Genomic DNA, 21943 nt, shown 5'->3' on the forward strand with positions numbered 1-21943 from the left:
TCCTCTCAGTTGTTATTGTACCGCCTCGTCGGGTAGTCAACATCTACAAGGTTATAACGGGACGTGAGGGAACTAACGTGACGTTCGAACAACGACAACATGTCATCTCTCGCCGTGCGAAGCGTCCACAGTCACAGAGATATTACTAGTTTGCTGAATAGATCCCGAAGTGCGGTTGGGCAAGGTGGATTGCAAAAATCTGTCCCTCAAAAAGGGGCATCCGAGGTACTTAATTGAAGAGAGAGGCGAATAGTAATAACATAAATTAGCGTTGCGACTATTCCTCGATTTAGTGCACCTAAATTTTTAAGTCCAGTTTCTTCAACAAATTGGTAACCAAGGTAGTAATTCAACTGGACGGAGCATAATCAGGAAGAAGGGTACAACGGAAGAGTGAAAAGGTTCAAATGGCTCTAAGCACTATGGGACTTAACATCTGAGGTCAGCAGTCCCCTAGACTTAGAACTACTTAAACCTAAATAACCTAAGGACATCACACACATCCATGCCCGAGGCAGGATTCGAACCTGCGACCATAGCAGCCGCGTGGTTCCGGACTGAAGCGCCTAGAACCGCTCGGTCACAGCGCCGACAGTGCCAAGGTAATAGCTGTATGTGAGCGAAGTGAAGCTAGGCAAATGCTAGGCATGCCACAAGTGGACACATTAACAAAGGGTCAAAGGGGACGAATGATGTTATATTTGCTTATGAGAGCAAATTCAACGTCATGTCAACAGAGGGAAGAAATACAGTGTGGTGAAAGAAAAATAACCAACTGCAGGTTAGACACTGGAAATCTGCGATAAAACGCGCCGGAAGGAATGTTTTAATATGGAGCTGTATTGTTTCAACTGGTGTTGGAGAAACTAGTATGACCGACATCACGTTAAACGAAGAGGAATATCACAACAACTTGAAATAGTTCAAATGGCTCTGAGCACTATGGGACTTAACATCTGTGGTCATCAGTCCCCTAGAACTTAGAACTACTTAAACCTAACTAACCTAAGGACATCACACACATCCATGCCCGAGGCAGGATTCGAACCTGCGACCGTAGCAGTCGCGCGGTTCCGGACTGAGCGCCTAGAACCGCTAGACCACCGCGGCCGGCACAACAACTTGAAGCAAAGTTTGTGCAGGAATGCAGTAACGCTGGGGATTAGATATAAATGTTATATGATAATGACTCGAAGGACGCATCACACCTTGTGATTGAAAGGCTTCATTAATATTGTCCCAAAGTTATATCCCACGAAGCAGGGGTGTAACTACAGTCATGGCGGCCCGGGGCAAGTACCGGAAGAGAAGGTCCAGCTTTACTTTTTCCTCATATTTGCTTCTGCAAAACTGTTCATTATTTTCTAAAAAAAAGGTAACATTACTTGCTCTTTCATTTTATATTGGAACTATTGCCAAACCGTTCTTGACCCGTCAATAGATTTTTTTTATTAATTTTAGGTAAATGAACTCAAATTTTGCTATAGTCGCAGGCACTGTTAGATACATCAGGACAGCTGTGCATTCGTCGGTGTAACTCGATACCACTCAGTGATGTTTTACTAGTAATAGCTCTCCTATGTCTTGTATATCACACTGTTTCGATATTTGTATTTTAAATATAATTCTTATAAATATCAGCTTTGCTGGAAACAGGAAAAACATTATCCGGAAGTGTCATCGGTTACTTATGTGCTACATTTGTAAGATCTTCGTCACCAGAGGAAGACCTGAACAAAGATTTCATTGTTCGGTGTGAATATATAACTGCCGTTATACCTTGAAACATATTTATCTAATCTTTGTTGTCAGTCACTACGTCATCACTGATTTTGGCCTAAATTATGGTATATGAAGGACTTAGCCAGAAATAAAATTGATGAAAGTGCGAGCCCAAAATGGCTAAATACTTATAAAAAAATTGCATTTTTGGCATGAGTTTGGTGAGGCATAGGTCCTTTATGTTGTGTATTTTCTAAGTAGTGGGTGGCGCAATACGAAGAGTACAGACGGTTAATCTGAAGGTCGTTAGTTCGAGTGTCTATGGTAATGCCTTTTCTAAATTTTCATGAAAGCTGTGTAAAGGAAAAGCCGGCCGGCGTGACCGAGCGGTTCTAGGCGCTACAGTCTGGAACCGCGCGACCGCTACGGTAGCAAGTTCGAATCCTGCCTCGGGCTTGGATGTGTGTGATGTCCTTAGGTTAGTTAGGCTTAAGCAGTTCTAAGTTCTAGGGGACTGATGACATCAGAAGTTAAGTCCCATAGTGCTCAGAGCCATTTGAACCATTTGAAAAGGAAAAGCAGAGGAAAATTTGGAATTGCAAATAAATTTCGAGGAAGAGATTGCAAGACATTTAGGTAAACCTTGAATATAAAATTATATGCTTTTATTATTTTACAGTTGATGATTTTCACGTGCGTAGCTAATACTCATCGTAAAAACGGGCATCTTGTACGCGATTTAAACGCCCCATTTTTACGATTACGTGGTTGGTTTAAAGTTGCTGCACGAAAGTAAACGTATTTAACATTCTTAAACGTAGTTTCTCTCCTCGCTAAGTTTGGCAGTAAACCACACGTAACGCATATTTCGCCAAATATTGCCGAGAATAGACGGTGATGCACAGTGGGATATATTATGATGTAGTCTTTTCGGGATGTGATTTCTTTTTCTATCTCAACGAGATAACAGCAGTTCTGGGGCCTTTTGATCAAATTCTTTAGCTGACGTGAAAAACAGACATTGCAGTGTAGCACAAACGGAGTGCATTTGAGGGGGAATCACTTCAGTACAGCACAATGGCAGTCCTTCTTCGTACAATTATGGATTTGTTTCTCCTCCCCACGAGTCAATTAACAAAAGAAAGTTACTGTCCTGCACATAGGGCTTTATCACATCAAATACAATATATTGCGAATTATCTCTGTTTATTTTCAGTGTGACTAACGTAAAAATTGAAAATAAAAGGGAGGATTCTACCTAGAGACTAGCTCCACGACGTTAGGATTACCCGTCTGTACTCCTCCCACTTCGCCAACCACTACCTGCCAATTATGTTATTGTTAATGACTCAACCCTCGCCAGATCGGCACCAAAAATGCTATTTTATCTTAACGTCTGATCACCGGGAGGTCTTACTTCTATCACTCGAATTTCTAACCATGCACAACAAATCTGGACAAAATCGGTGATGACGAATAGGTGCTGTCCCCTTCTGAATAATATACTGTCATTCTAATGCTAGTTACTGGCTCTGCCAGCTTCTTCATCTCATAAAGCACCTCTGAATATTTTTTACTGCTTTTATTTGTTTATGAGAGAATTTTTACACTGTGTTGAAGGCTTCGTCAGGTAGTTTGGTGAATGATACATTGACGCCATTTCTAACAGCTACGATTCTAAGACGTCAGCAACTGCAAAAAAACTACTCACTAAGTTTAAAGTCTTAGTTGTTGCACTGATTTTTTCTAGTGCTTCGGTTAAAATATCACAAGTATAAAGCTGCAGGATTCAACAGCTTTTCTGAGATATACTGTTACACTTCGTTCTTTGCGTCTCAACTACGAATTATGGTTTTTAAAGGCTTAAAGATGACAAAATCACCGACCCCAACATGTTAAATTTAATGTTTTTATCGTTTCCTTGGAGGTGTCCATAGAAGAAGTTTTTAACGATATATTTATCGAAAAAGAGAGCTGTTTCTTGAGTAGCCTTGACAACGTCTTTACAGACTAAATTTATTTGTGGCTTGCAGAATGGACGAAATGGGAATGAGACGCTAACGTAGTGATTGTGTTTTGTACGTCATTGCATACGGCACTGATGCCGGGTACTGCGTCATAACCTGGGCTGCGTCATTATCTCACTCTATAGATTCAATTAATGCAGACTCATCCTAATGCAGACTCATCTTCGACCTGGCTATATGTAGTAAATGATTTGCATATTTTCAAGGCTTGAGACTTTCCAGAATCACCTTTGTTTTAGCATAATGAAAGATTCCACTTAACCTATCATTTTCGCTAATTTCCTGTATCGTAACATATACCTGTATGATACAAGAAATATGCTCCTATAAATGCTTGAATAACGTTTTGTGACTTCTCTTGCCGTCAAAGAAATAATTTCGTTCTGAGTTAGGGGAGTTACCTACTTTACAGAACCTTGTGGTTACTGCAATTATGATTTCACTACTGAATCAGAAATGCCAAAGAGTCTACTGACGGAAAGGAAATTGTCGTTCTTTGAGCCTGTAATACTGTTACTTTTTAATCGAAAGAGAGGACTTTAAAGTGCTAATGTCAAAGAGACATTAATTTTTATTCCTTATAAAGCACTGCTTCAAAAACTGCACCCTTGTTTTAGACTTTTTAGTACTATTTTATCAACTGCTCCGTATTTTTTTTTTTTTTTTTGCATTACTCACACGTAATGCAGGAATATGTATGACGCTGAACGCTCATGCATCTGAATCGACAGGATAAATGTTTCCAGTGTCTTACACCCTCACTGCTTAATGCAGAATGAGATCCCACAGAGACCTTTTAAGGCAGTAACGAGCAAATGTGACAGTTTACGTAGCCAAGTTTAGCGAAATATGATGCCCAGTTTCTGTTTAGTGTAGGGCCTTTTCTTAGCAGCGGGTTTATTCATCAGTAGGTAGTGCAGTAGCGGAAGTTGTGTTAAGTTCAGCCGGCCGAAGTGGCCGTGCGGTTAAAGGCACTGCAGTCTGGAACCGCAAGACCGCTACGGTCGCAGGTTCGAATCCTTCCTCGGGCATGGATGTTTGTGCTGTCCTTAGGTTAGTTAGGTTTAACTAGTTCTAAGTTCCAGGGGACTAATGACCTCAGCAGTTGAGTCCCAGAGTGCTCAGAGCCATTTGAACCATTTTTGTGTTAAGTTCAAATGGCTCTGAGCCCCTGAGGTCATCAGTCCCCTAGAACTTAGAACTACTTAAACCTAACTAATCTAAAGACATCACGCACATCCATGCCCGAGGCAGGATTCGAACCTGCAACCGTAGCCGTCGCGCGGTTCCGGACTGAAGCGCCTAGAACCGATCGGCCACTACGGCCGGCAGTGTCAACTGTCAGTGAACTACTGCCACAGTCTGAAAGGAACGAAATTCATTTCACTCGCATTTAGAGAACTAGTTACAGAAAACAGCTGTTAATTACTGACATGAACATTTCTGAACGTACATTAATGAAAGTCATTTTTTCTATTTTTTTCCACATGACTTTTTTCTTTCTTTCTGCTGGGCATCAGGACGCTCCTCCCTACGGGCCCCCGGGGAATTGCCCAGGCTGCCCCAGGATAGTTACGCAACTGTCACGAAGTATTGGGTTGCAGTATTCTAACTCTGTTCAACATCAGTAATGTTGTGACCGAATTATGTCTATGGAAAGATTACATATTTCAATTTCAGGTCTTGAAATTCATTTTGTTTTTTAAATGTACATGTGAAAATAAACCAGAAATAGTGAAGTCGCTCAATATTATCAACAATCTCTGTATTAGCTAAACATTTCTTTCATCGAGTTAATAATTTGTTCTGCCAAAGCAACCATTGAAAGATAAATATCATCGTAAGCGTAATTTTTTAATGTTAATTATATTACAACAAATGCAATAAAACGGTATTTTCAAGTGTGCCCTTTGTACTGTTTGCAGTACACCAAGAAAGTACGTAAGTTCGGTTTTGTCAAAAGTTTGAATCCGGCAGTGGCCCATTCTTTAACTCGAGCGCTCAAATGCAACTGCGCGAAATAAAATTCCCAGCTGCATCAATTAAGGGAGCAATCAGTGACGGATGTTCCCGCGCGGGAGAGAGCGAGTGCGCAGGCGCGGTCCTGTTCCCGGTGCAAATGAATGACGGGAGCTGGGCTCCGTGCAGGGGTCACGTGGTACAGGGCGCGCCGCTTCGGGAGCAGTCGGCCGGCTCCGCAGGCGCAGCTGCGCGATCAATAGGAGGCGAGCGCGAGCGCTGCCTGGTCAGCTGACGGCGTAGCCTTCCCACCCGCCGACGCCAGTGCGTTCCGGCACAGCCTACGCGGCGCATCTCCTGTTCACGCAGGTAAACCACCACTCGCTCCCCGGCGAGTTCCCTCTCGTACTCACTTCCTAATTTACGGACAATGTCGCTACCTTCTGACGAGGGTGTTCAAAGAAATGCGTAGACAATTATTTTGCTATTTTCTTCCGGTCTGTTGTCTATATACAGTTATTTGTCGATATTAGGCTGCGAAGAATAATCATTTTACTTCTGTTAAGCCGACATTCTGGAGTCGTTCTTGGTGGCGTTGTCTGCGCGATTGAGTTAGCTGTTTGAGTACTCCAAGGCGTGTTGATGGTGACATATGGAAAATTAACCGACTGTAAAAGGAGCTCTGTAGCTCAGTGGTAATGTTTACTTACGGATTCAAAGGTTTCGGGCTCGATCCCCAGAAAATCGCAAGATTTTTATCTGTCAATTAATAATTTTCCCCCTTTAGGCGCCGGCCGGAGTGGCCGCGCGGTTCTAGGCGCTACAGTTTGGAACCGCGAGACCGCTACGGGCGCAGGTTCGAGTCCTACGTCGGGCATGGATGTGTGTGATGTCCTTATTTTAGTTATGTTTAATTAGTTCGAAGTTCTAGGCGACTGATGACCTCAGAAGTTAAGTTGCATACTGCTCAGAGCCATTTGAACCATTTTTGAACCCCCTTCAGGCTATATTTGTTTATGTGAAAAATCTCGGGTTGCACAGTGTCTCGGAATCCATGTTGATCTGCAGGTCATGCTATAACTACAACCACCAGTAATAGGATTATGTTTAGTTAAGCACTGTGGTGTTCAAACCAACCTTCAGGTTGATAACATCTTTACCAAAAGGAGGGTTTTCATATAACATATTTTAGAATGTGATGGTACTCACGGCACCAGGCCTAGAACGCCTATATTTGTTTGTTTATGTGTCGTAGAAGCATTGTAATGGTTCAGGGAGTAATACCAGTTTGTATTTGCAGGATTTCGCAGTACTGCGAGAGAACCAGATCGTAGAGGCTTCGTCACAGAGCACAAAATGGATTGGAGACAGATCTCGAGGTACTATCGCGTTGCGACGGCGCGTGCTATAGCAGCGAGCGGAGTAGGCAGGCAGATGACTGTAGCGTGACTTGTCTCGGTTCACAGGGACGCGGGCCTGATGCAGACGGCGACCATGACGTGCGCGCTGTACCTGGAGCACTACCTGGACAGCCTGGAGCACCTGCCCATAGAGCTGCAGCGCAACTTCACGCTGATGCGCGACCTGGACGCGCGCGCCCAGGGCCTCATGCGCAACATCGACCGCATGGCCAGCGAGTACCTGCGCCAGCTCAAGACGCTGCCGCCGCACAAGCGCAAGGAGCAGATGAACACCATCCAGCACCTGTTCAACAAGGCCAAGGAGTACGGAGACGACAAGGTGCAGCTCGCCATCCAGACGTACGAGCTGGTGGACAAGCACATCCGCCGGCTGGACGCCGACCTGGCCCGCTTCGAGGCCGAGATCCAGGACAAGGCGCTGAGCACCTCGCGCAGCCAGCAGCAGCAACTGCAGCAGCAGCAGCAACAGCAGCAGGAGGAAGCGTACGCGGGCAAGAAGGGCCGCAAGAAGCTGAAGGACAAGGAGCGCAAGAAGCGCGCGGGCAACGGCTCGTCCGAGGAGGAGGCGAGTGTCGCTTCCAAGGGATCCCGCAAGAAGCACAAGAAGGGCAGCCTCGGGCTGGGCGGCTCTGGGCACGGGTCGAGCGCGTCGGGCAGCGGCGCCGGCCCGTCGTGCAGCGGCTTGGGCGGCTCCTCGCTCGTCGAGTGCATCGACGTGCCCGTCGGCGTGGGGGGCGTGGGCGGCATGTTGCCCAGCCTCGCCGCCATCGCGCACCCCTCCGACGTGCTCGACATGCCCGTCGACCCCAACGAGCCCACCTACTGTCTGTGCCACCAGGTGTCCTACGGCGAGATGATCGGCTGCGACAATCCGGATTGTCCCATCGAGTGGTTCCACTTCGCGTGCGTCGGTCTCGTCACCAAGCCCAAGGGCAAGTGGTTCTGTCCCAAGTGCAACGCAGATCGCAAGAAGAAGTAAAGCAAACCCACAATGCTCCCAACCACTCCTTCCTCGGCTCCTGTGTACCCCGCACGATCCACCCGCAGTTGCTGTGCGTACCACATCACGCCACACGTTTCCCAAAAAATGCACTGGCCGGACGTCTGTTTTCTTCTTTCGATTGCCCTGTGTGTTTTACCCCTATTTATCCTTATCTGAGGAAAGTGACTCTTTATGTTTGTTCCATTGCAGCTTAACCCTTCTTTTACGTTATTTGTGTGTTGTGAACTCGAAGATATTTCCATCGTTGCTCGAGAGCGCTACACAGAACAAAGTGCTGCAAAATCATCAGCCGCGCGACAACTAAAGGTAAATTCCGACTTTTGCCATCCACGTATTTTATGTCCGATCATGAACAGCACGCATGCTGTTTTAATGTTTTATCACATTCATATTTCCCTTTCATCTCCGCCCAAACTTGTGCGTAGCATATCAGCCCGCCTGTTTTCGAAAAAAATGTACTGGCCAGCTGCCAGTATTCTTCACTCCATTGTCCTGTTTGTTTTGTCCCTATTTACTCATTAGATATGAGAATTCGTTTAATATATACGTTCACCATCCATAGTCGAGGGTAACAACGCCAACTATGACACAAAATATTGCGCGCGAGCTAATTACAAAGCTAATAGAGAGCATTCAGTGTCCTCGTGCACTGCACAATCATGTAGGGTTTTCGCCGTGTCGCGCTCTTCGCCAACACAGTAATGGAAAACTCATTGTCCCCTTGAACATTCAAAATTTTAACCTATTTTTCACAACTACCGCTTTTGTCACAGATAAAACTGTTCCGCATCGATGGTCACGGCAGATCGCCTACGGAAGATCTGTCATCGCCGTAGCTAGATGCTAGAACATACGAATTTTTTTTTCAGGTTTTATAACCCGAAATTCACTGTGAAATATGACCTCGTGTTCATATTTTGTAACTTTGTTACCATTTTTCAGTTACTTCGTGTTATATTTTTGGCACATATTCGTAGGTGTCCTGTTTCTCTGTGCAGACTGTTTCTTTCGACTCCCGCAAGCATGCAACCCATCTCTTCTGACGATAGTTTGAATCTGAACTAAATGGTAACTAATTGTCACGCTTTAAGTGTTTGATGTCGTGTACTGTGGTGTTGTGCTAGTTTACTACTGTAATTGAGCTGCGCTGTTTCTTCATTGATAAGTGTTATTTTACACTTCAAAAATGGTTGTTGAACACATTCTATTCTGCTGGCGAACAATCTCAATTACGTGAGCTTCATTCGCTTCTGCATGTGAGTAGTTTGCAAAAAAAGTATTAATTTCATTTCTCCACTGATAATTTCACAAATATAATCGTTTTAAATATCAGCTGTGGAATTTTAGGCGATGTATTAAAAACAGATGTGTCGACTGTCCGTTTCTAGGCATCGGTTTGCATCAATTATACTAAACATACTGCATTTTGTTTTGATAATGGATGAGAGATGCCGCAAACGTAAAAGTTTCAAAATATTTAATATAAACAGTGTCGGTTGCAAATTGTCACATTTTTAGATATTATGATCGTCATTAAGTAATCGAAGCTAATTATCATTTGTGACGATTTGCTACTGAAAGTGTTTATACTAAATGTATTGAGTATTTGTTTACACGATTTGGTACTGTTGCTCTTCTGAATTACTCGAGATGTACCATTTAAGTAGGACCTATTCCACCTCGGTGCTGATGGTTCTCAGTGTGTCAATAAATTCCTCATAGCGATCAACAGTTTCTTGAGCTACAGAAGACGGATTAGTTTCTATACAGATTTCGTTGCATTTACTGTTACATATATAAAATATATACATTAAATTAAGGTTCTTCTTGAAACTAAGGAAACAGAAGAAGATATTGATGTTTTAAATGATATAAATGTATTATTGTGGGTTGTTAGATGTGGCATAAATGTGTATTAAAAGATCTTTTGCATGTTAATTGTTAAGAATGAGTCAAAACTAAAATCAAAAGTAATGGATGTACATCTATACCAAAGATAAATGTCTTTGCTCCAGTTTTACCCAAAGAAATTCTTAACTGTAGATTTAGTTTCATAGCTTTATTTGGAGGTGACATGAAGGAAATGATTGAAGGCTGCTGCCGCAGCTGTGCTGATGGATATTTTAAGTAATTGCGTTGGTCAACTGTAGTGGTATTATTTACTTTTAATTTCGTATGTAGTTTAGAAATAAAATCTTAATATCCAAATGCGCATTTGTAAAAGATGTTGGAGCATTTATTTTGTAATTTCTTTTGCACTAGTTTTTCAATAAAAGACGTTTCTGATAAATCTGTGGTCATTTTAAAATACCAGCAACTACATGTCAATGTATTTCTTTGCAAGCGATTTGGAGAACAGCTATTAAAAACTTGCTCATTAGACAGTATTAAACATTTTTGTATGTTGAAATCATTCCATATTCCACCGATTGCAAATAATTTGTCTATTGTATATTTTTCCTGAATCTGCCTTGTAGTTTTTGCTATTTTGAAGCAAAAGTGCGTTAAGTACGAAACGAATGTAGACGTCGAGTCACACTACAGGTCAGTCGTCATGACAACCATTACTTCGTACTCACATTCGTTGGCGTCGCCAACACACAGACATGTTGTCACATTCGATCCTGATCTATATCAGCCCACGCTACAGAACAGCTTATCACCACATTGAAGATTTCGGGCTAGAGCACAATCACAATCATGCAGGTGGCCACTCAGAAGCAAAAATCATCTCTCATGACTTAAAAATATAAGGTACGTGTAACTTTTTGGAGGACTGAGTATATGGTACAAGAAGAGGTTAATAACATTCTTGTGTTCAACACGTATTGTGTCTAACAGTGATTTTAACGGCAAACACTTAGTCAACCGTATGCTGACGATTGTGTAATTTTTCCTCCAAGTAATCACGTGAAATGTCTTCTATATGCTCATGCACCCCAGTCGCTGTAATTTCAAGTTCAGTGTGAAAAAATACAGGTAGAATAAAGTAAAAGCACATACGCATGTTCTTGATATATGGCTGCTAAAATCGATGTATACCAAGAGAGAACAACCTAATGAAAAATGCATGGCCTCTTCATACGCTTTGTAGCACAGAAGAAACGAAAAAAAAAGAAAAAGCATAGCAGACGACGATATACCACCTGTCTTGCACTCCACCATATTTTTGTGTTTGAGGTAACTGTTGCCCTGCATTCCTGAAAATTCAGCTGTTTACTGTTGTTTCAAGTTAATACGTCATAGTACAAATGTTGATCGGATAGCTTTCACTTATTGATTTACAATTAATTATGTTACTGTTGAGCAAAGACGTCGCCATGCGCCACCAATCTGAATAGGCCTAACAGAAAGAAACGTCAATATATTTTGAGGATTGAAAATCTCCTATCTTAATGTATGATTTTGCGATACATGGAATGATGAGAAGACGACCTAATCAGTGAAACCTAATAAACACAAGAACCAGTAACTTTCTCTAAATTCTTACTTGTTATGTGTTGCGATATCAGATGTGAGAAGCGAATGTGGACCGTATATGTATGTGTGTGTGTGTGTGTGTGTGAGAGAGAGAGAGAGAGAGAGAGAGCGCATGTGCAATTTCACGACAGAGGTTGTGATGTTCGTATCTGCGGTCAGTATATGATAAACCTGAACCGAGAAGTCACAGACACACATGCACGCACTGCGAAACCTACGATGTAAAGAAGCTAACGCCAGCTGATTACAGAAAGGAATGCATTTTGGAACTTGTGTTTACTAGATTTTTGTCATTTGGTCCATACTACCTCTTCCCAAAATATGGAAAACAAAGATTTTGCAGTTAAAGATATGTGTTTCATAGTACCGAAGACGGAGAAGTGCTCATAGCTCTTAAGGTATGCATTTTAAGCTCATGATTTGCTTCGAATAATCGTTCCCGTCATATCCTTCAATACTGACCATTCGTCCTCAGACACCCTATATATTTTATCTATTAGTCTGAGAAGTGACGAAAGAGGCCATAAGTTTGTAGCGTCCGCGCCAATTGATATGTCTACATCTACAAGGTGCTGTGACTTCTCCTGGCACGGGGACAGCATTTGATGTCGCTCTCGGCTGATTTTATCATTGTGGGTAATCTGTTCATTAAAACATGTGGTCAGTATGTGTGGAAGAGTGGGCATGTCACCAAAAAGTACAGCTCCCTTGGGGTTGCACTTACAGTACTTGATTAACAGAGGTAAATAAAACTTTCTGCATGTAGTGCCGGCCGAAGTGGCCGTGCGGTTCTAGGCGCTACAGTCTGGAAACGCGTGACCGCTACGCTCGCAGGTTCGAATCCTGCCTCTGGCATGGATGTGTGTGATGTCCTTAGGTTAGTTAGGTTTAAGTTGTTCTAAGTTCAAGGGACTGATGACCACAGCAGTTAAGTCCCATAGTGCTCAGAGCCATTAGAACCATTTTTTTTTTGTTCTGCATGTAGTCAAAGCAAAAACTTCCTGTTGTACAGTCAAACTCGCGTCTCGATATTTCAGCTTATTTATTAAGACAGTATCTCATTGGTCTCTTGCTGCTGAGAGGACCTCGTTTCAGAATTGGCTGCCCATGAAAAAAATCTGGTATGGTAACTAGGAATATAAACCACGACCTGAGGCATATAGCTACTGACGCCGAGTACACAATCGACCTATTCGTAGCTGTCGAGACCGACATTATTCCGAGTGGTGCTCTAGATCATCACAACTGGTTTTTGTTCGAAACGTCACTGAAATCTTAAATCCGTGCGTTTATGATTCTTGGCACAATGCCAGCAAATATTTACTCGGTCATGACTTTTTTCCATTTTAAGGTGGGAATTGTCCGTTGACACCTGTTGGCTCTCCTCACGCCATTCTTTGAGCAGGTGCCCAGAGTACTCTCACACGTACGAGATTACAGATGCATCCTACAACACTTTTATAATTTTATTTTTGTTGTGGTCGACAGCTTCAGAGTGTTTTAAAAATGAAGACATGGTCCAAGCAGGCTATATTATCTGTACGATCGACCTCTTTCAACCATGGGTCATTTTCAAGTACGTATGAAGCTGGAAGCTTAAGATACGTGCTTGAAAATGACCCAAGATTGAAATTGGTCGATTGCACAGATAAAAAAAAATACGGCCTACTTTGACCATAATTTCATTCTCTTCCTATAACACTATTACTTTATTTCTGAGCTGCATTATAGCGTATATCTTTGGGCAAAAATTGCGAGCTGGGAGGGGAACAAGACTGGTACTGAAATCCTGCAATACAGGGTGAGTCGCGTAAAATACCTCTTTTGTTTCTCGGATGGTTCAAGACGTCGAAACGAGCTTTTCGGTAAATGATAGTATACAGCGTGGTACGTACTTTTATTGTAATGTTAATATTCTTAACTCTTATGTCAACGAAGATATTATATCGGAACGATGCACCATTTTAACGGCGTTCGAAAGCTCTAGAAAAGACGAGTGTCATATAACCCTTATTAATGATGAAATTGGAACTCTTACTAAAAGTTTCGAGAAATGTGCTAAAACTGAAAGGCAAGGTGGCCAGAATCCGCTATTGCGGTGTAAACGCTGTCAAGTGGTGCTCTATGTCAAGTCACTTCGTTATATACAGCAAGAAGCTAGGCCTATGTTACTAATCAATTTAATTCTCCATCTTCATCATTAATTTATATCTGTATTCTTTAAAAATAAAATTTAACGCGTTTCGATGAAATTCACCATTAGAATCTTTCACCTAAACAGAAAAAAAGAGATGTAATATTTCTACAATAATTACAAAAATACATTGTATAGAAACAACATGAAGACAAACCACATTTAAAAACTCGATACACTGTAGGTCGTCAATACATACGTACTGTTGTACCACGACTGCTGAGTGCTGTTCAGCGAGGAAGCCTGCCTTAAATGGCACTCTGTAAAATTACAATTAACATTTATAAATTAAGCACACAGTCATTTCATAAAAATAATCCCTAAAAACTGAAATTGTCACGCTAAAATTTAAAACAACGTCTACAGATTGAGCATACAGTTATTTCATAAAAAATAATCAATAAAAATAATGAACAGGACATACTATGTTAAAAATTAGAATTTACATCTCAAATTAGGCATACAGTCAGTTCATAAATATTAAACTACATAAATTAAAATGTGCAATTTTGTTGATAAACATTGTAATGTATGGCTATTGTAAGATTATGCAAGGCAGAGCTTCACACAATTTTACCTCTGCTGTGAGATATGTAAAGCTACATTTTGAACTGAAGCATGACGGTTCCAATTCTTATTGATTACTTTTATAAAATGACTGTATGCTTAATTTATAAACGTTAACTGGAATTTGACACTGACAAGTCCTATTGCTTGTAACGGCACCTGGCGGCCACAGATTGTGATGTGAGGCATCTGCCTCGATGGGTAGCAGCACTGGGCATGATAAAACTATACGTGTGAACTGACGAGATACAGCGTATCGACTTTTACAGTGTGGTATGTCTTTATTTTGTTTCCATAGGATGTGTTATTGAAATTACCTATATTAATAATAAACCAATAAAATCGTCGTTCGCCTTTGAACATGTTAATCTCCCTAAGGTTTTCACAGGTAACTTGAGCATATCTTAGGGTACCGTGCAGACTTTAATTCACCAAAATCGGATCACGGACAAAGAGATATCGTGATTTAAACTTTTACTAAAGCTTCCTTGTCTGTCTGTCTGAAGAAACTAATCTGCAAAACTACTAGACGGATTTTTATGGAGTTTCCACTGGTAACTTCAGCGCAGCTATGGGCACCGCGTAGGCTACATTTCATCAAAATACGAAAATCAAAGTAAGATGTTCATATATATTATAAAAATGTGTGTATGTTTCACATCTCCTCCGAAATCACTGGACGGATTTCAATCCAACTTGGTACACATATAATTTACCGTCTGGAAAGAATCGTTGTGCGGGTAAGAACCATCTACCTATCAGAGGGGTAAGGGTGGAGGTGGAAAACAAGTGTAGGTGACGACGCGCGAATTCCCAGATTTTATTCATTCAGTGTTTGAGAACAAGAGCACGTGGTGACTTCTAAAAAACTTTGCATATACACTAGTGGCCATTAAAATTGCTACATCAAGAAGAAATGCAGATGATGAACGGGTATTCATTGGACAAATATATTATACTAGAACTGACATGTGATTACATTTTCACGCAATTTGGGTGCATAGATCCTGAGAAATCAGTACCCAGAACAACCACCTCTGGCCGTACTAACGGCTTGGTACGCCTGGACATTGAGTCAAATAGAGCTTGGATGGTGTGTACAGGTACAGCTGCCCATGCAGCTTCAACACGATACCACAGTTCAAGAGTAGTGACTGCAGTATTGTGACGAGCCAGTTGCTCGGCCACCATTGACCAGACGTTTTCAATTGGTGAGAGATCTGGAGAATGTGCTGGCCAGGGCAGCAGTCGAACATTTTCTGTATCCAGAAAGGCCCATACAGGACCTGCAACATGCGGTCGTGCATTATCCTGGTGAAATGTAGGGTTTCGCAGGGATCGAATGAAGGGTAGAGTCACGGGTCATAACACATCTGAAATGCAACGTCCACTGTTCAAAGTGCCGTCAGTGCGAACAAGAAGTGACCGAGACGTGTAGCCAATGGCACCCCATACCATCACGCCGGGTGATACGCCAGTATGGCGATGACGAATACACGCTTCCAATGTGCGTTCACCGCGATGTCGCCAAACACGGATGCGACCATCATGATGCTGAAAGCAGAACCTCGATTCAACCGAAAAAATGACGTTTTGCCATTCGTGCGCCTAGGTTCGTCGTTGAGTGCACCATCGCCGGCTCTCCTGTGTGTGATGCGGCGTCAAGGGTAACCGCAGCCATTGTCTTCGAGCTGATAGTCCATGCTGTTGTAAACGTCGTCGAATTGTTCGTGCAGATGGTTGTTGTCTTGCAAACGTCCCCATCTGTTGACTCAGCGATCGAGACGTGGCTGCACGATTCGTTACAGTCGTGCGGATAAGATGCCTGTCATCACGACTGCTAGTGGCACCTGAACCCACCGATTCCATATTCTGCGAACAGTCATTGGATCTCGACCAACGCGAACAGCAATGTCGCGATACGATAAACCGCAATCGCGATAGGCTACAATCTGGCCTTTATGAAAGTCGAAAACGTGATGGTACGCATTTCTCCTCCTTACACGAGGCATCACAACATCGTTTCACCAGGCAACGCCGGTCAACTGTTGTTTGTGTATGAGAAATCGGTTGGAAACATTCCTCATGTCAGCACGTTGTAGGTGTCGCCACCGGCACGAAGCTTGTGTGAATGGTCTGAAAAGCTAATCATTTGCATATAACAGCATCTTCTTCCTGTCGGTTAAATTTCGCGTGTGTAGGACGTCATCTTCGTGGTTTAGCAATTTTAATGGCCAGTAGGGTAATTTCAGACCTTAACGAAACTCTTCTGCTGACACCCTCGCCCCACATAACGATAAAAGGAAAAAAAGACAAGTTTATCGCTCACAACATTTTCGCTGTTCGTTGGCGTATTAGGCATGACGTTATAATTTACTACTTCTTTACTGCCTACTGTATTCGCGACACATTTTGCGGACAGTGTTCAAGTATACTGCTGAATGTACCTGCAAAATTATGTCATTGTACAACACATACTTAAGGATATATGAAGTCATAAACACTGAGATGCGTGTAAAACTGCCGCATCGAGTATGAAATTAAACCCTTGACTCTGCGCCCTGTTGCGCCGGGCTGTTGGCCGCAGCTGCCGCGCTGCTGACACATAAAGAGCCGTGCGCGTCTCCAGCTGTTTCCCTCTGGGTAATTATTTCCACACCTCGCACCACTTGCAGCGCCGCCCGACTTTGGCGCGAGTTTTGGTAAACCAAGCGACTGTTGCGACTGTAATAAGATAACAATTCGAAGCTTTTCACAGTAACAATGTCTTTATGAAAATAAAATGATGTATTCGTTTTGATATTCTGAGAGAGAATTTTATTGGTAGGCCCACGCATACACAGTTCTTTGAACAAATTGATTAGAGATTAGTTTTTACATGGTACACTTCAAAGCACTGCACGAAGTCTGATAGCACACTCTTCACAAAACACACGTGTTTCTCTTCACACTTTTTTCCCGTTGGAGGCCTTTTCGCTGCATCATACTCGGCATTTTCGCGTCGGCGCCTGCTTGTTCGCAGCAGATGCAATGTGTTTAGGAAAATGTCGTCGTCAGTGGTGGATTTAAAAATTTTGCGCCCATAGGTGCACCGTATTATTAGCGTATCTATTGTTCCAAGTGACTTTTTTCTTGTTATGAGTGAGAACCCAGAATTCTTGTGTTCAATGAATTCTCATGATGAGATAAATATTAGAAATATTTTTCCAATCTGCAATACCATTAGTAGCAATCGCGGCCTTACCTCCGAACATTTTATATGGTGCACAAAAAACAGCACCGGTGCTACAGGAGTATACCAGAAAATCACGCAAAGCTGATTCACCATCTAAAAGTTTACGGTAAAATACATTTTTGTTCAAATATCTGTTTTTATCGCCTATTTATCTTCTTGAATTAGAAAAATCACCGTTACAATTTTGATTAATGCCACGTTGTAAGAGGATGTCGATTGTTGATTCATTGACACACCATTCTGCAGTATCACCATTAACGAAGTTGTTTCTTTCTGTAATGCCTGACTCGACACTTAGTTTTTCGTGAAACTCTAAATCAGGATTAATTTGCTTTTCTTCATTTTAAACTTTTGTTTCGTCTGTATTTACTTCTTTTACGACAGCTGCAGTGTCGCAGCTCCATGCGCTCTCTCTCGCACACTCAAGGTCACGCGCAACTTGGTCACGTGACTCACTGTGCTGCCATCTATTGAGCACCCAGAGAACCCAGAGAGCATCCCAGGGTGCCCCAGAGAGCTACAACACCAAGAAGAATCGCTTCTCGGCTTTTGGCAAGATCAATGTGTAGTATTGTGGCCCTTAAAAGGGCCTTTTTTTGAGAACTGCTTCAATGGTTATACAGAGTACAGTCACCCACAATGCGACAATCTTCCAAAGAGGATGAACCACTTGCCTTCACCCACAAGTGAATATTACAATCAGAATTAATCTTCACACGTCGACGACAAGTCAAAGACAAACTCCCATGTGGCATAAGGTAGGAACCCTCACCAGAGATAATAACCTCAGAAACAGGTATAGTACGGTAAGCTAAAATTTCCCTAGTCTCAAAAGATTCCAAACCTGCTCTCCCTGCACTGTTACATGCAACAAAAGCAACAGTAATCCATCCATTGCCTAAACCAGAAGAAGTAGAACTTTTCATCAAAGAAAAATTAAACCTCGCCCCACAAAACAAAGTAGGTCCATTTATAAGAACAAATTGAGCAGTTTTACCTACTCCCCTTACTTCGTTCTTTTTCCCCTTAGATGAAGATGTCGAAGCACCAAGAGTGCCGTCCACATTTACAAGTGTTTTGTCACGCGCAACTTGGTCACGTGACTCACTGTGCTGCCATCTATTGAGCACCCAGAGAACCCAGAGAGCATCCCAGGGTGCCACAGAGAGCTACAACACCAAGAAGAATCGCTTCTCGGCTTTTGGCAAGATCAATGTGTAGTATTGTGGCCCTTAAAAGGGCCTTTTTTTGAGAACTGCTTCAATGGTTATACAGAGTACAGTCACCCACAATGCGACAATCTTCCAAAGAGGATGAACCACTTGCCTTCACCCACAAGTGAATATTACAATCAGAATTAATCTTTACACGTCGACGACAAGTCAAAGACAAACTCTTTTTCATCAAAATCTTCACACGTCGACGACAAGTCAAAGACAAACTCCCATGTGGCATAAGGTAGGAACCCTCACCAGAGATAATAACCTCAGAAACAGGTATAGTACGGTAAGCTAAAATTTCCCTAGTCTCAAAAGATTCCAAACCTGCTCTCCCTGCACTGTTACATGCAACAAAAGCAACAGTAATCCATCCATTGCCTAAACCAGAAGAAGTAGAACTTTTCATCAAAGAAAAATTAAACCTCGCGCCACAAAACAAAGTAGGTCCATTTATAAGAACAAATTGAGCAGTTTTACCTACTCCCCTTACTTCGTTCTTTTTCCCCTTAGACGAAGATGTCGAAGCACCAAGAGTGCCGTCCACATTTACAAGTGTATTGTAGACAAGCAATCGCCGGCGACGACGATAACAACGCAACAGTAATCCATCCATTGCCTAAACCAGAAGAAGTAGAACTTTTCATCAAAGAAAAATTAAACCTCGCGCCACAAAACAAAGTAGGTCCATTTATAAGAACAAATTGAGCAGTTTTACCTACTCCCCTTACTTCGTTCTTTTTCCCCTTAGATGAAGATGTCGAAGCACCAAGAGTGCCGTCCACATTTACAAGTGTTTTGTAGACAAGCAATCGCCGGCGACGACGATAACAACGTGCGGTTGAGCAGTTTTACCTACTCCCCTTACTTCGTTCTTTTTCCCCTTAGATGAAGATGTCGAAGCACCAAGAGTGCCGTCCACATTTACAAGTGTTTTGTAGACAAGCAATCGCCGGCGACGACGATAACAACGTCTACGAACCATTTTCATCAAAGAAAAATTAAACCTCGCGCCACAAAACAGAGTAGGTCCATTTATAAGAACAAATTGAGCAGTTTTACCTACTCCCCTTACTTCGTTCTTTTTCCCCTTAGATGAAGATGTCGAAGCACCAAGGGTGCCGTCCACATTTACAAGTGTTTTGTAGACAAGCAATCGCCGGCGACAACGATAACAACGTCTACGTAGACTCACACAAGAGTGAATGCGCTAGACAGGACAGTGTGCTCCTTATATAGCATCAGTCCTGGCGCACGCAGCGAATGTGGACTGCTGGGCGCCCATTGATAAGCGCGCCGGAAATGACTCTGCAAAAACTTGATTATAGCCCGCTGCGAGCCTAGTAATACTAGGGCTCGCAGCTCCATGCGCTCTCTCTCGCACACTCAAGGTCACGCGCAACTTGGTCACGTGACTCACTGTGCTGCCATCTATTGAGCACCCAGAGAACCCAGAGAGCATCCTAGGGTGCCACAGAGAGCTACAACACCAAGAAGAATCGCTTCTCGGCTTTTGGCAAGATCAATGTGTAGTATTGTGGCCCTTAAAAGGGCCTTTTTTTGAGAACTGCTTCAATGGTTATACAGAGTACAGTCACCCACAATGCGACAATCTTCCAAAGAGGATGAACCACTTGCCTTCACCCACAAGTGGGTTCAACAATGGTTCGTAGACGTTGTTATCGTCGTCGTCGGCGATTGCTTGTCTACAAAACACTTGTAAATGTGGACGGCACTCTTGGTGCTTCGACATCTTCATCTAAGGGGAAAAAGAACGAAGTAAGGGGAGTAGGTAAAACTGCTCAATTTGTTCTTATAAATGGACCTACTTTGTTTTGTGGCGCGAGGTTTAATTTTTCTTTGATGAAAAGTTCTACTTCTTCTGGTTTAGGCAATGGATGGATTACTGTTGCTTTTGTTGCATGTAACAGTGCAGGGAGAGCAGGTTTGGAATCTTTTGAGACTAGGGAAATTTTAGCTTACCGTACTATACCTGTTTCTGAGGTTATTATCTCTGGTGAGGGTTCCTACCTTATGCCACATGGGAGTTTGTCTCTTGTCGTCGCCGGCGATTGCTTGTCTACAAAACACTTGTAAATGTGGACGGCACTCTTGGTGCTTCGACATCTTCATCTAAGGGGAAAAAGAACGAAGTAAGGGGAGTAGGTAAAACTGCTCAATTTGTTCTTATAAATGGACCTACTTAGTTTTGTGGCGCGAGGTTTAATTTTTCTTTGATGAAAAGTTCTACTTCTTCTGGTTTAGGCAATGGATTCCAAACCTGCTCTCCCTGCACTGTTACATGCAACAAAAGCAACAGTAATCCATCCATTGCCTAAACCAGAAGAAGTAGAACTTTTCATCAAAGAAAAATTAAACCTCGCGCCACAAAACAAAGTAGGTCCATTTATAAGAACAAATTGAGCAGTTTTACCTACTCCCCTTACTTCGTTCTTTTTCCCCTTAGATGAAGATGTCGAAGCACCAAGAGTGCCGTCCACATTTACAAGTGTTTTGTAGACAAGCAATCGCCGGCGACGACGATAACAACGTCGCTCGCAGCTCCATGCGCTCTCTCTCGCACACTCAAGGTCACGCGCAACTTGGTCACGTGACTCACTGTGCTGCCATCTATTGAGCACCCAGAGAACCCAGAGAGCATCCCAGGGTGCCCCAGAGAGCTACAACACCAAGAAGAATCGCTTCTCGGCTTTTGGCAAGATCAATGTGTAGTATTGTGGCCCTTAAAAGGGCCTTTTTTTGAGAACTGCTTCAATGGTCTCGTAGACGTTGTTATCGTCGTCGCCGGCGATTGCTTGTCTACAAAACACTTGTAAATGTGGACGGCACTCTTGGTGCTTCGACATCTTCATCTAAGGGGAAAAAGAACGAAGATTAATTCTGATTCTAATATTCACTTGTGGGTGAAGGCAAGTGGTTCATCCTCTTTGGAAGATTGTCGCATTGTGGGTGACTGTACTCTGTATAACCATTGAAGCAGTTCTCAAAAAAAGGCCCTTTTAAGGGCCACAATACTACACATTGATCTTGCCAAAAGCCGAGAAGCGATTCTTCTTGGTGTTGTAGCTCTCTGGGGCACCCTGGGATGCTCTCTGGG

General features: G+C 42.7%; 1 protein-coding gene across 1 annotated transcript; it reads left to right on the forward strand.

Annotated features, from left to right (window-relative positions):
- Nucleotides 1–5954: 5954 nt before the first annotated feature.
- Nucleotides 5955–10405, forward strand: LOC126469565 (inhibitor of growth protein 5-like). Its single transcript, XM_050096685.1, has 3 exons — nt 5955–6077; nt 7009–7087; nt 7175–10405. Exons 2-3 carry the CDS (start codon nt 7065–7067, stop codon nt 8106–8108), a joined length of 957 nt encoding a protein of 318 aa, XP_049952642.1. The 5' UTR covers nt 5955–6077; nt 7009–7064; the 3' UTR covers nt 8109–10405.
- The last annotated feature ends 11538 nt before the right edge of the window (nt 10406–21943 follow it).

This window comes from Schistocerca serialis, chromosome 3 (genome assembly GCF_023864345.2).
Source record: "Schistocerca serialis cubense isolate TAMUIC-IGC-003099 chromosome 3, iqSchSeri2.2, whole genome shotgun sequence".
Taxonomy (NCBI): Eukaryota; Metazoa; Arthropoda; class Insecta; order Orthoptera; family Acrididae; genus Schistocerca; species Schistocerca serialis.